The 13,700-nt window shown below is 49.2% G+C and overlaps 1 protein-coding gene across 12 annotated transcripts in view; it reads left to right on the forward strand.

Annotated features, from left to right (window-relative positions):
- The window catches only part of Wnk2 (WNK lysine deficient protein kinase 2), a 107,618-nt gene that overhangs the window by 70,272 nt on the left and 23,646 nt on the right, over positions 1-13,700 (forward strand). For 11 of the 12 annotated variants that reach the window (XM_021180036.2, XM_029468369.2, XM_085831106.1 and 8 more), the window contains 7 exons: positions 2,576-2,869; positions 3,330-3,379; positions 4,251-4,419; positions 4,487-4,603; positions 7,144-7,314; positions 7,427-7,472; positions 8,025-8,144. In XM_021180036.2, coding sequence (XP_021035695.1) covers positions 2,576-2,869; positions 3,330-3,379; positions 4,251-4,419; positions 4,487-4,603; positions 7,144-7,314; positions 7,427-7,472; positions 8,025-8,144 — 967 coding nt within the window. The remainder of the gene's footprint in view (positions 1-2,575; positions 2,870-3,329; positions 3,380-4,250; positions 4,420-4,486; positions 4,604-7,143; positions 7,315-7,426; positions 7,473-8,024; positions 8,145-13,700) is intronic. The other variant, XM_085831105.1, reaches the window with a different exon arrangement.

Here is a 13,700-nt window from a genome sequence, read left to right on the forward strand (position 1 = left end):
CATAGGGCATTTATGTTTGAGTTTCTGGTCTGTTCTGTTTAAACCCACGTGAAGGGGAAAAGAAAGCAGACCTGGGCCTCCCTCCCTCTGAATTCAGAGACCATTCATTAGAAGCTTTCTTTACTGGGATGTCTCCCACTGGGTGACTGATGTGGCAGCGCCCGCCCCCCCCTTCATATTCATATATTCTCTCTCTCTCTCTCTCTCTCTCTCTCTCTCTCTCTCTCTCTCTCTCTCTCTCATCTTCCCACCTGACCCTTTCACCTGAGAGATTCTCCAAACTTGACCTTACCCCGACACTACACCTCGACAGCTCTGAAGCTGAGGCACGTCCCCTGACATATGAACCTCTGATGCAAACCGACACCTCCTCCTGGCTTTGCTGTGAAGTGTCCAGGGGGACAGCCTGGTGTCAGATGATATGTGGCTCAGTTTTGTGCTGCTCACTCAGAGCGCGTACACAACCCCCTCAATTCGACGTCCCACTTTCTCATTTCTGGAGACAGTTGTGTTTGGAGATGGGGGCAGGAGTTGTGTTTATTGGCCCCCAGAACACATTTGTCTGAAAAGCCAGTGGGAAGAAATTTGTTGGTCCTGTGTTCTCACTGAGTGAGCTGCAAGAGTGAGTTGTCAGTGTCTGCTGAGCTCACTGATGGCTGGGGTGAGGCTAAGCAGCGACTGTGTGTGCGGGAGAGCAGGGTCTGGCACCATCTGTATGCTCTGGGTGCAGGAGAGCAGGGTCTGGCACCATCTGTATGCTCTGGGTGCAGGAGAGCAGGGTCTGGCACCATCTGTATTCTCTGGGTGCAGGAGAGCAGGGTCTGGCACCGTCTCTGTGTCCTGGGCCTTTTTTCTCCTGCTGGCCTTTCTGGTTGCTGCAGATTGATTGGTGGGTTCTTCAATTGACTAATAGAGCTTCTAGGGGTTTAATTTACCTTTAATCTTTAAAAAGATTTGTTTTTATTTTTAATAATTTGTCTAGGTATGTTCGTATGTATGAGCGGAGGTGTCCACAGAAGCACTGGGTCCCTGTAGAGCCAGGGTTACAGATTGTTGTGAGCTGCCCGACATGAATTCTGGGAAAGGAACTTGGGTCCTTGGCAAGAGCAGTATGTGCTCAATCTCCAGGCCTGGTTTCTTTTTATTTTTAAATAGCTTGCTTGCTTGTTTGTTTGTTTATTTATTTATTTAATAGGTGGAGTTGTTCATGTGTTGTACACATGTAGAGGTCAGAGGACAACTTGCAGAAGTTGATTTTCTCCTCTTACCGTGTGGGTCCTAGGGATCAAACTCAGGTCATCAGGTTTGATGGCAGAGCCTTTACCCGCTGAGCCATCTTGCTGACTGTCTTAGTTGAGGTTACTATTGCTGTGGCAAAACACTGTCACCAGAAGCAGCTTGAGGAGGAGAGGGTTTATTTGCCTTCTACTTCCGTGTCACCTATCATCACAGGAGAAAGTCACACAGGGCAGGAGCCTGGAGGCAGGAGCTGATGCAGAGGGCATGGAGGGCGCTGCTTTCTGGCTTGCTTGGCACCTTGACTTGCTCAGCCTGCTTTCTTACAGAACACAGGGCCATCAGCCCAGGCACGGCCCCACCCACAGTGGGCTAGTCCCTTCCCCATCGATCACTAATTAAGGAAATGTTCTACAGGCTGGCCCCCAGCCCTCCAGCCTCATCTTAGGGAGGCGCTTTCTCAACTGAGGCGCGCTCTCCTCTCTTAAGGACTTTCACTTGTGTCAAGTTGACACAAAACTATCCAGGACACTGACCCCCTAATAATTTTTTTTAATAGGTTTAGCTTCTAAAAGTTTATTGATGAGCTGGGCTGGTTGCCCTCCGGCATCTCTTCCAGCAGAGGGAGTGTGTGTGTGCAGAAAAGAAGTGGCCCCTGACCCTGCAGGGGTGGCTAACCAAGTACAGGTCTAAGTGAATGTTGCTGTTCCCTTTCCTGAGAGATAGTGACTGAATTTCCAATCTCTCAGCCCCCACCCCCCGGGGCTGTGGATGGTGTGTTGCCACACTGAAATCTATGGCCTCTTCTTTCTCTGACTTTGGATTCCCCAAAGAAGTGTTAGAGAGAAACACCCACGGGGCAGGAGAGGGGGAAGTATAGCTAGACTTCTGCATCACTTGAGAGATGGCAGGTACCTGAGCACTCTTAGGGTGCACCTGTGGCTAGAAACAGCTACCCCCTGCTCTGAACTAGGTTGAAGGCCAGAGAAGCAGGACACTGATATGCCAGGGAAACCACCAGAGCCCAGCTCAGATACTAAGTGTGTGTTGCCTTGTGACTCTTCATCTGGGCTTCTCCTGAAGTTCTTAGGCGTCTAGGCCGATCGATGTATTCCCACACAGAGGTGTGTGAGGAGGCTCGTGTACGATCCCTTCTGCCAAATCCAGATTATTCCAGATGTGCTTTTGGGCAAGGATTGCTTCCGGGGAACACGTGGATAGGAAAGAGTCATTTCTTCATCCTGCCTAACCTGTGTGCTCACTGATGTGGCTGGGCACAGCCTCTGCCACTGCCCCCTGGTACCCAGCCTGTGTTCTTCTTATCCCTTGTGCCCCCCAGGTCCTGCTGGGCCACCCTCCTTCATACACCGCGGACGTTGCTGCTCCAGTCTCTGCTGTGTCCCTGCCGCCTGCTGTCCTTTCCCCTCCTCTGCCAGATACTCTGCTGCCTACTGTCCCTGAGCTCCTGCCCAAGGTCCCCAGCTCTCTGGCCCCTACAGTGGTCGCAGCTTCTCAGAGTGCGCCCGCACAGACCTCTGCACTCCTCCTGCCAACAAACCCACCTCTGCCCACTGGGCCTGCAGTTGCTAGCCCCTGCCCTGCAGTCCAGCTGATGGTGGAAGTGGCTCAAGAGGTGTGTGCCCCTTGTTCCCTGCTCAAGCCACCTGGGGTCTCAGCCGTCGAGGTGAGGGAAGTTTGCCTGAGGCACAGTGTTCTCTGGAACAGATACTGCAAGCTGCTCTGCCTCTCTCCCTCTGTACTGGCCCACATTAGGAGGACAAGCATGAATTTCAGAAATGGGTTTTCCTCAGAGAGCCGTATGCAGGTTGCCGAGGGCTTTCACAAACCCTGTGTGTCCTTTTTAAGGAATGATCAAAGTAGGTTAGCAGTTTGTGGAAGGAAGCAGCCCTGGGTTTCAAGAATCTGCTTGCCTCTAAGCCTTTCAAGCTTACCCTCGCCACACACTGGGCCCTGTGTGGAGAGAGCCTCAGAGGAGGCAGGGAGTCAGCTGCATGCTGTGGCTGGCCTCACCACCGAGGGGAGGCAGATCCGCACAGTGTAACCCTGTTCTCTTTATTCTGTTCTTATTTTAGGAGCAGGTCTCACAAGACAAACCCCCTGGCCCCCCACAGAGCTCTGAGAGGTACCGCTCTACCTTGCCCTCAGGATGGGTGGGGGGTGCAGGCTCAGGAGCCAGCTTGGCCCAGCCTAGTACTGCTTGGCACACTCATTCAGATCCTGCCCTAGTTTGCCAGGACACTATCAGGATTTTTAACAGATATCATGCCCCCCCCCCCTTCCAACTCTGACCCAGAGTGGCTCAGGGACTGTCTTTCTGATCTTTGTCAATCCAGGATGAATCCTGGTTGCTGTCAGCCTCTGCCTGCTAGGCTATGGGTCCTGGTACTAGACCTTGTCAGTCCAGGTTGTGGTCTGGTTGTTGTTGGTCCCTGCTGAGCTGTGGGTCCTGGCATTAGTCCTTGTGGTGAGGACATTCCACAAAGGGAAGATAATGGGCAGAGCCTCAGTACTCTATGGTATGCCTAGGCCCAGATGTTCAGGTCTCTCCTCCTGTGATCCTGGGTAGCAGTGCTGGTTTTATTGAAGTGGGTATGGGAGTTAGCTGGGATCCCCCCATCCCAGAAAACTGGATGTTGTGCATGCAGGACTCCATGCTCATGTGAGACTCTACAGTCCTCACAACAGCCTAGAGTGTCTGAGGTCTTGTTTGCTCCCATGGGCAAAGTGAAGCATGTAGACCCGTTTCACAGGCAAAAGGCCTACAGGACCATCCAGCCCATCACAGGGAAGCTAGTGCTTCCCCTGGCCCCTGGGTGATACTGAATGGGTACTGGAGGAAGAGAGGTCTTGGCTCCCCTTGAAGGCTGGGTACCTTCATCTCTACAGGTCACAACTTTAGGCACTTAAGGCTTTAAAGCTCCAAGGCTGGACTGACTAGAGTGGGTTTTCTGGTAATCCACATAATGCTGTTAACATTCTTGGTTTTCCCTCAGCTTTGGAGGTTCTGATGTCACCTCTGGAAGAGATCTGAGTGACAGCTGTGAAGGCACCTTTGGAGGGGGCAGGCTGGAGGGAAGGACTGCCCGGAAACACCACCGTAGGTCCACTCGTGCACGCTCACGGCAGGAGAGGGCCAGCCGGCCCCGGCTCACTATCCTGAATGTGAGTGGCTGCTGTTTGGGGCACGTGGTTATGAATTCCTCTGCAATCTGATCATGGCTTCCCACAGGTATGTAACACGGGGGACAAGATGGTGGAGTGTCAGCTGGAAACGCATAACCATAAGATGGTGACCTTCAAGTTTGACCTCGATGGGGACGCTCCGGATGAGATTGCCACGTACATGGTAAGGCTGGGCCAGGGCTGAGGCCGCCTCCTTGAAGTCCTTAGGCTCTTGTAAGAGTTAAAACGTTGAGTTCGGTCCAACATGGAGGTGTCTGGGTGGCCTGTGGGTTGGGCACAAAACTTAGCAACTGTCCCCAGAGCTGTGGCTATCCAGGGAGAGCATCAGCTTCCTGCAGGTGGTTTTTGTGGGTTCTTCCCCAGACTCCTTGGTAAGGACAATTCAGATGTAAAGCACCTGTACAGTTCTCAATCTAAATTGCATCCTTTTGGTCTCAGGTTTCCCCTGGATTCTAACCCTCCTCTCATCCTATTGCTTTTCCCTTCTTTGAACTCCCCACCAAGCAGTATGTAACTGTACAGACAGTTCATGAGCAATCCATGCTTCCCACGGCCCTCTGCCTTGTTCCCTGCCCCTTGCTTTGGGGTTGGAGGCATCCAGAGGCTCCAGGGCAAGCACAGGTGTCGATGGTGGACTGGGGGGCGCCGTGGGAGTTAAAACACCTGACAGAAGCAAGGAAAGAAGCGTTTAATTTAGCTCACGGCTAGGGAAGGTCTTGGCAGCTGGAGTGTGAGGTGGTTTGTCACCTTGCACCCACAGTCAGGAAGCAGAGAGAGAGGAATTCGGGTACCCAGCCAGCTTTCTCCTTTGTACTCAGTCCGGCACTCCAGTCCACATTTAGGATGGGCCTTCCCACCTCAGTGACCCTAAAGTTAAAAAGTGCCCAGAGCTTTGTCTCCTGAGTGATTCCAGGTCCTTTGGCTTGATGATTAGTATTAATCATCATAGGTGTTAGTTAGACAAGCTTTGCCTCATCTGGGACCATCTTGCCACACGTGGGACCCTCCATTCCTTGGGTCTTGGGCTTATTACCCTGGCAGACCATTGTAAAGAGGAAACCAGATGTTTGAATTAGCTTGGTTTTGGTTTCTATTTATACTTGAACCCTGAAGTTTTAAGTTTTTCTCTTTTGTATTTTTAAATGTGTTTTTGATCTCTTTAATTTCTCTTTAAGAAGAAGAAGAAGAAACATACTCCTATCAGGAAGCCATAAGAGGCTTTTGTTTAGTTTTGCCAGATTTGCAGCACTCCATATGTTCTTGCATGCTTCAGCCTGCGTCACGCACGTATCTGGGTGCTCTTGACTACATACAGGCTTCAAGCCACACTCAGGGGTGCGTAGCTAAGGAGGGCAGCCTCAGCCTCATCTGGGGGAGTAGTGGTACTCCTGGGGGTTTTATCTAGGTGGTTGGAAGAACACTGCTCTTCAGCTATCTTGTAGGAGCCGCAGGCTCACCCACAGAGGATGGATGGTCCAGGCATGTATGAGGCTACACACTTGTATGAATGAGAAGAATGGTTAGAAAGAGCTGGTACTGGAGTGCCCTAGGAAAGAAGACAGTTGCTGTCTCCCTAGAGCTCTTTGTCCAGGGAGAGATAAGTCACGCTGAATCTGCCTAAGGTAGCCAAGACACAGTGGGCCAAGGTTGCCCACGGGAGCATTAAGGACAGTGACTGTATCCTGGTGAGGTTAGCCCGGAGGCCCTGGTATCTAGGCTGTGGTATTAGCCCTCTAGTTACCTTCCTATCCCAGGCCTGGGCTGTTTTGCTGTTCTCTACTTCTGGGTGAGGAATGGAAGAGAGTCAATTCTACAAGAAATTCTTGACCATGAGGAGGCAGCCAATGCAGGCTTTATAGAATCATGGGTTTCTGGACTCAGACCTAGCCTGCCAGGAGGACAGTATCTTGTATAAGTGGATGCTGGAAAGCCCTGTTGTGCTTGGACACCAAGGTCCAAAGATGATTAGCTGGAGAGATCATGGTATTGTTCCTTACTGGGACAGCCACAAGGATGGGACTCAGAGATCTGCCTGTTCAGTTCAGTTTTGTCTGCCTTGGCCAACTTTGGAAGAGCTGAGAAGAGAGCCATGTGGCTGTAAGGCAAGAGCTCTGTGAAGACGAAATGTAAAGACAGCCAATAGGAAAGATTTCTGGGGAACCAGTCATAGTGGTGCACACCTTTAATCTCAGTACTTGGAAGACAGAGGCGGAGTATCTGTGGAAGTTAGAAGCCAGCCTGGTCTACATAGTGAGTTCTAGCACAGCCAGGACTACTCACTGAGACCCTATCTGAAAATAAACAAACAAATAATAGTATTGTTATTGTTATTGGGAAAATAGGTGTGGCTCATTGTCTGGTGCTTGAGTCCCTATTAGGCCCTCTGCCCAAAACCTAGTACTGGTGTACCTATCTTGGAAATTCTTGAGCTAGCCTGGGGTTCAGCTCTTGCTCCAGGAAAGCTATGCCACATGAGGCCATCTGGTTGTGTGGGATAGGGTTTTCAGCTTCAACTACATTCCCATGTCTCCTGGGCCATTAACTTTCTCCCTTGGATGTTCAGACCCAACCAGGGGGCATGCCCTTTGTCTTGACTTCCCTTGATACCTAGGGCAGGAAAGAGGTATGTGCATCCTTGATAGAGCCCTCAAGCAGCCATAGTCTAGGGAAGGATGTCACCTGCAGTCCCATGTCTCTTTGTAGGTAGAGCATGACTTTATCCTGCCCGCTGAGCGAGAGACCTTCATCGAGCAGATGAAGGATGTCATGGACAAGGCAGAAGACATGCTCAGTGAGGACACGGATGCTGACCATGGCTCTGATACAGGGACCAGCCCTCCACACCTGGGTACCTGTGGTCTGGCCACGGGGGAGGTGAGAGCCCAGGTCCCCAGGGCATGCTGGTGAATGCAGCAGGCAAGAAGCTCAGAAAAAAAAGCTCTCAGTGAGCAAGGCTTCTGACCCACAATCCCTTTCCCTCATGCAGGAGAACGGACAGTCCCAAGCCAATGCCCCTGTCTATCAGCAGAATGGTAAGTCTGTCTCGGAAAGGTAAGGCAGGCCCGTCTTAGGGAAGAACCGCTTCCCTGTATCCTCTGTGCTCTAAAGCAGGCATTTGACAGAAGTTCCCTGTTGAGCATAGCAGCACCAGGCTTTGGCCACTGCACCAGAAGGATTGTGGGAGTGGTGATGTTGGTCTCTCAGTTGGTTATGGCTACCCTGTCCCAGCAGCTACTAACCTCTGGCTGCCATCAATTCCTTCAAGGCTGGTGCTGTAGACATCCCAAGAACTGAAATCAAGCCTTTCTGATAGTCTCCAGCAGCCAGTGAGGCTCCCTGGACTGGGTGCCCATCCTACACTCTTCTGGTTGAAAGGAGCCAATGGAAGCCCTTTCCCAAGGCCTCCTTTCAAGGGGCCTGCAGGAAGCCATGGAGCGAAGCTGCTTAGGATTATAAGAGAGAGCTTGAGTCCCTGCTCACAGATGGAATGAGCTTCTTAGTGTGCCTCATGGGGTGTGGTACGGCGCCCCCTAGCCTGGAGGTACCGGCTCCCTCTCAGCACCTCTCTGTGCTCTCTTTCTCAGTCTTGCACACGGGAAAGAGGTGGTTTATCATCTGTCCAGTGGCTGAACACCCAGCAACAGACACTTCTGAATCATCACCCCCACTTCCTCTAAGCTCCTTGCAGCCAGAAGCCAGCCAAGGTAGGAATGCACAGAACCCAGACCCCCGCCCATAGCAACCCAGGAGCTTCTGTCTGTCCAGCCCTGTGCTAGGACACGTTGGGTACTGAGTACCGTGAAAGCTGCTGCTGCTGACCCATACTGTCACTCCAAAGCTCAGGACAGCCTGCAGGCCATGTTACCACTTCTTCCTGTTCTCTACTGTTTCCATCAGGGCAGCACTGGCCTGAGCCGTCTTTATCATATGTGCCACTCACAAGAGGTGCCAGCATAATGATTGTATATAGTGACTCTCCCACCTGTCTTTGTCACCTTCAGTACACCCTTGGTGGACATGCTCTCTGCATGGGGAGGTGGGATTCTGAGACTACATAATTCTCGGTTGTCGTGTAGATGAGAGTCCGTGTGCTAGTCTTCTGAGACTGCCTGCACCTGTCTCCACGGATATCTGCAAACTTTTCCTTCAGCGCCGTTGGCTAAGTCTTGATTTTTGTATCTGTGGCTTTAGAAGGCTGAACTAGTCACTGGAACAAACGTAAGCTTTGTTTCCTCATCACTTGGCAAGAAAACTGGTCATGAAATAGCTTGGGTTTCCATCATACTGCACTCATGAAGAGGACATGTAAGTTAGCCTGTCTCCTGGTTGTATGTTTGCAGGGAATTGCATCGTACTTTTGGAGATTCCGTTACCACTGGGAGAAGGTTATCTTACTAGTAAGGTTCAGTGAAGGATGACTGGCGGGGAGCTCAGCCTCTCCTGAGAGGCCAGGGGCTGGTGACCTCACTCGAAGAGTGACTTTCACAATGAGGGTCTCTTCCCATAATCCATTTTCCTTGGCTTATACACACTCCCTGGTTTGAGGAAAGTCCAACCTCGGTCACAAGGCAGGTACATTTTAGCATGCCATAAAGTAGAAGGACCGTGGAGTGTCACAGTGTGGTGTGCCATCAACAGATAGTGAAGTGGCACTTAAGAACGCAGTTAAACCCTCGCCCTTCATCTACAAACTGATGAGCCTGGAAACCATTCATAGAAAGTTTGAATATGGTGGGGATCTGGGGTGGAAAAGTAGGTGACAGACATGCTCATTGTATTAATTATCCACAGAGGAGAACCCAAATACTTGATGAGTTCTGACAGTCACATGGCAAAGGCACTGGAAATCTGAAGACAGCGAAAATTTATCAGGCCCGAATTTGGGGTACAGATACCAGATATAAGCTGAATCTTGCTTGGCCCCTTTGTAACTGGGACCATCTCCCAGCCTACAGGAGTGTCTAAGCAAGGCCGCAGCCACTACACTGGAGAGAGAAGGGCTGTAAAGGCCAGGCATCTGGGTGTCCCTGCTGAGGCTGTGTCAAGAGGCAGGCTTGCAGAGAGGAATCCTGGTGCCTATGGAAACCTATGGGGCAGGAGCCAGCTGAACCTTGACGGGAGAACTCTGGAGCTGTATGTAGTAGCATCCCTGAAACCTGCTGATTTTCCTGTTTTCCACTGCCCAGCCCGACTTGGCACAGTCATAAAACTGGCTGGTTTCTGGCCAGTGCGGTTCAGAGCGGGAAGTCCAAGGGAATCAAGAAGTATCTCACAAGGGCACAAAATGGGAGAAACTTGGAAGATAGTATCAGGAAGCTGAAGCCTTTGATACACTCTCAGGGGCTGTGTGTGCATGTGTGTGTGTGTGTGCATGTGCACACACAGGTGGCACCCTGATTAGCATATAAAACTGGGAACTAAGCTAAGGGATAAACTCTACCCAGGTTTCTGACTGGCTTCCGAGAGACTGTATCAGTTTCAAATAGATTAGTCCTGAAAAAAAAAAAAAAGTATTGAAAATTGAACCAGCTTGTAACCATGGCTCACAGAAGGCCGACTGCAATTTGTAGGTTATTGTTCCTGGTCATGTTGACCATGGGCTGAAGCAAAAATACCAGCATTCACCATAGCAGCAAAAAAAAATTTTAAGTTTGATATGTCATTCAAGATATTGAAAATAGAACCCAAAATTACTTGGCAAGTAGAAACCTAGGAAATGTCAGCTTTCTGGAAACAGCCAACCTGCCTATTAGTGAGATGACAAAGAAGTTCGATGATCTGGCTCTCAAAGCAGCCATTATAAATGTGACTGAACCAACAGTCACAAACATTCTTGAAACAAATGTTAAGAAGGTGTCAGGGGAAGAAAGAGACAGAGAAGAATGCATGCAAGTTTTAACACTAAAAATTGAAATAGTTATCTGCAAATTATGTAGCTGGAACACAGGGAAGAAAAGTGGGGTAAAATGAGCAGAGCTTCAAAGGCCTGCTGAAGCTCTGACGTTGTGCAGAGCTCGGGAAGAAAGAGAGCACAGGAAAAGATGTAGAGAAAGTCATGCTGAAAGCACCTCAAGTTTTGCCAGAGGTGGAACCTGGATATTTAGGAAACCAAGCAAACCCCACGCAGGTGAGACTGGAGAAAACCATGCCTGAACACAGCATCGGTCTGCTGGAAAGCAAAGGCAGCCAGCAAAATGATGTCACCAAAAAGAAGGGGAACTTCAGAGAGCAGCAGTGGGAGCCATGATGTCCAGAAGCCAACACATTTGAAAGGGAGTGAAAGAGAGGCCCCAAGACCACTGTCTTCAGAGAAAATGCCCCTTAGAGACAGAAACAAAATGGTGCCATTCTCAAATAAAGATGACTGAGAGAATTTGCTTCCAGAGCACCTACTCTGCAAGACTCAGGATCTTTAGACAGAAGGGAGACTACTCCAGGCAGCGCCATCAGGATGTAGGAAGAACAACCATGTGTGTCTGTGTGTCTGTGTGTGTGTGTGTGTGTGTGTATCAGGGGGTGGTTATAACAGACCATTCTGCTCTTAAGTCATTTGAAACGTGGCAGCTGAAATTCAGAACCATGAAGCAGATGAGCTTCTCATCTGCGTAGATACAGAACACAGCGGTGGGAGGGCAGGCAACGTAATCTGTGTTTGTAAGGCTTCTGCATTCCAGCTGAAGTGGCTCTGGATGGGCTGTGTGTTCCAATGAAGACTAAGAAGGTTGGGAAGTTGAGTATGTGCTTTGAAATTCCTAGCATAACCATTAAAAGAACTGTTCAAAAATATGTACTCAAAATCATCATAAATAAGACCAAATTAAAAAAAAATCAAGTAATCCAAAAGAAAAGAAAGAAAATGAAGATTAAAAAGAAAAAAAAAAGCTTTAGAGAGGAAGAAAAATCCCTAGAAAATAATAAAATGATAAACTTTAAATGGCACAAATTTTAAAGTGGAGTAAGAAATCTAACAACTTGAGCTAAATAGATGTGACTACTAGAAACTTAAATAATAAGGCTCAGTGGTGAAGAGCACGTTCTGCTAGAACCCGGTGTGGTAGAACATGCCTTTAATCCCAGCAGAGCCAGGTGGATCTCTGTGAGTTCAAGACCAACCTGGTCTACAAAACAAGTCCAGGGCGGCCAGGGCTCTGTTACACAGAGAAACTCTGTCTCAAAAAAGAAAACAAACAAACAAAATTAAAACAAAAAACCTGAACACTTACAGAGGACCCAGGCTTGGTCACCAGCAACCACACGGTGGCTCACAGCTGAGACAGCTGAGACAGTCAGTGGATGAGCATGCTTGCCCTCCAGCTGTATGACCCAAGTTAGATCTTAGACCCAAATGGTGGAAGGAGAGAAGCGACTTCTGCAAGATTCCTCTGACCACCACACCAATGCCATGATATGTGTGCACGCTTGCACACAGATGTAAAAACAGAAGAACGACAAAAGACAGAAAATGCTGGCAAGGATGTGGAGCAGTGGGGCGCCATCTGTACAGCTGGTGAGAATGTAAATTAGTACAGATGTTATAGGAAGCTGCATGCAGTTTCTTCAAGAAGTCAAAGCTGAACTGTTACATGATTTAGCGGCCCCACATATGGGAATATTCAAGTGAGCTGAAAGCATATTCCGGAAGAAATATCTGCTCTCCCATGTTCATGCAACATCATTTGCCATACTCAAAGACACGGAAACAAATGGAATGTTAACAGAATATTGCACAGAGAGAACATGTGTATACCTAGTAGACTACCACTACTGAGCCATTAAAAGGGAAATCCAGCCATTGGCAACAACATATTCCTGGGGGTGTTGTGTCGAATGAGAGAAGCCATTCGTAAAAGCACAACTGCATGCAACTGTAGTTTAAGGAGATGGCTGAATAGTCAGGGTGGTGATTAACAGGACAGACAGTGACTATGCAGGAGGTTTCACTCAGTTATGCAAGCTAGTACCATGCTGTGCATTTGAGAATTTTAAGGGGTTGACTTCATGTTAACTGTTAACACAATCAGAAGCCAGACCTCTCCCACTCCCCAAGAGAGGAAGAAGAGGGCTTGTGAGCATTAACAGACTTCCATAGGAGGGACACCGATCCCCACCTTGGAGGTGCCTTATCGGCCAGAGGTCCTCTGTGGCCAGCTGCATCTTTGGGTGTGTACCTTGCTGGACAAGGGCACCCATGTACTGCCACCTACAGATAGAACATTTCAGACCATAGAAGCAAGCACACTCTTTAGGAGATATGCCAGTGCCCTCAATACCACAGGAGGGAGAGCTTGTTTGTCATTGACTTTTGGTGGTAGGGATGGAGGCGCTGTGTGGATCTGGGGACAAGAGAGGGGCTTCAGATCCTAGTAGCCACTCCAGATTATGGTTTTCATTGTACGTGTGTATGAGAGACTATGTGCTGGTATGATGTTTGCACATGTCTACGTAGCGGTCTACATATGTACATACGTGAGAAGGCTGAAGTTGGTATTGGGAGTCTTGGCTGCTCTCCACCTTTTTCTTTTTTTTTTTTTTAAGACAGCTATCTTATTTTCTGAGAAAGGGCCTCTCATTGATTCTGAAACTTCCCAATTTGTCTAGGCTGGTTGTCCAGTGAGCTGCAGAGATCAACCTGTCTACACACACACAGCACTGGGATTATAGGCGTGTACCACCATGCTTGCCTTCTGGGTGGACACTGGGGATCTAAACTCAGGTTTATGCTTGGAGAGCAGGCGTTTTATCCATGGAGCCAACTTCCCAGCCAGTCTTGCACATTATGTTCATGTTTGTGAAAGGACACGGCTTCCATTTCAAAAGTAAGAAATGGGTTTGAGATGTGCTACAACCTGTGCCCTCCCCTTGATTCTCACCATGGTCCCTGTGACTGCCTTTAGGACCTCGAGTGCTGTAGCAGGCAGGATACTGTCAGACTGTGTCTTACATGATGCCCAGGGTGTTTACTCCCTGGATTCTTTGCTGATTCTATGTTCCAAATGCTCCAAACACCGGGCACTGGTGGATTGGAAGGTTCTGGGTTTCGCCTTGCTCTGGGGGCATGGAAGAAAATATAGCTTACTGTTTCCCTCGACACCTTTACCTTGTAAATTCATGTCCAAGTTTTTTTTTTTTTTTTTTTTTTTTTTTTGGTTTTTCAAGACAGGGTTTCTCTGTATAGCCCTGGCTGTTCTGGAACTCACTTTGTAGACCAGGCTGGCCTCGAACTCAGAAATCTGCCTGCCTCTGCCTCCCGAGTGCTGGGA

Source organism: Mus caroli, unplaced genomic scaffold, assembly GCF_978045245.1.
Source record: "Mus caroli unplaced genomic scaffold, Mus_caroli_1 scaffold_15, whole genome shotgun sequence".
Lineage (NCBI taxonomy): Eukaryota > Metazoa > Chordata > Mammalia > Rodentia > Muridae > Mus > Mus caroli.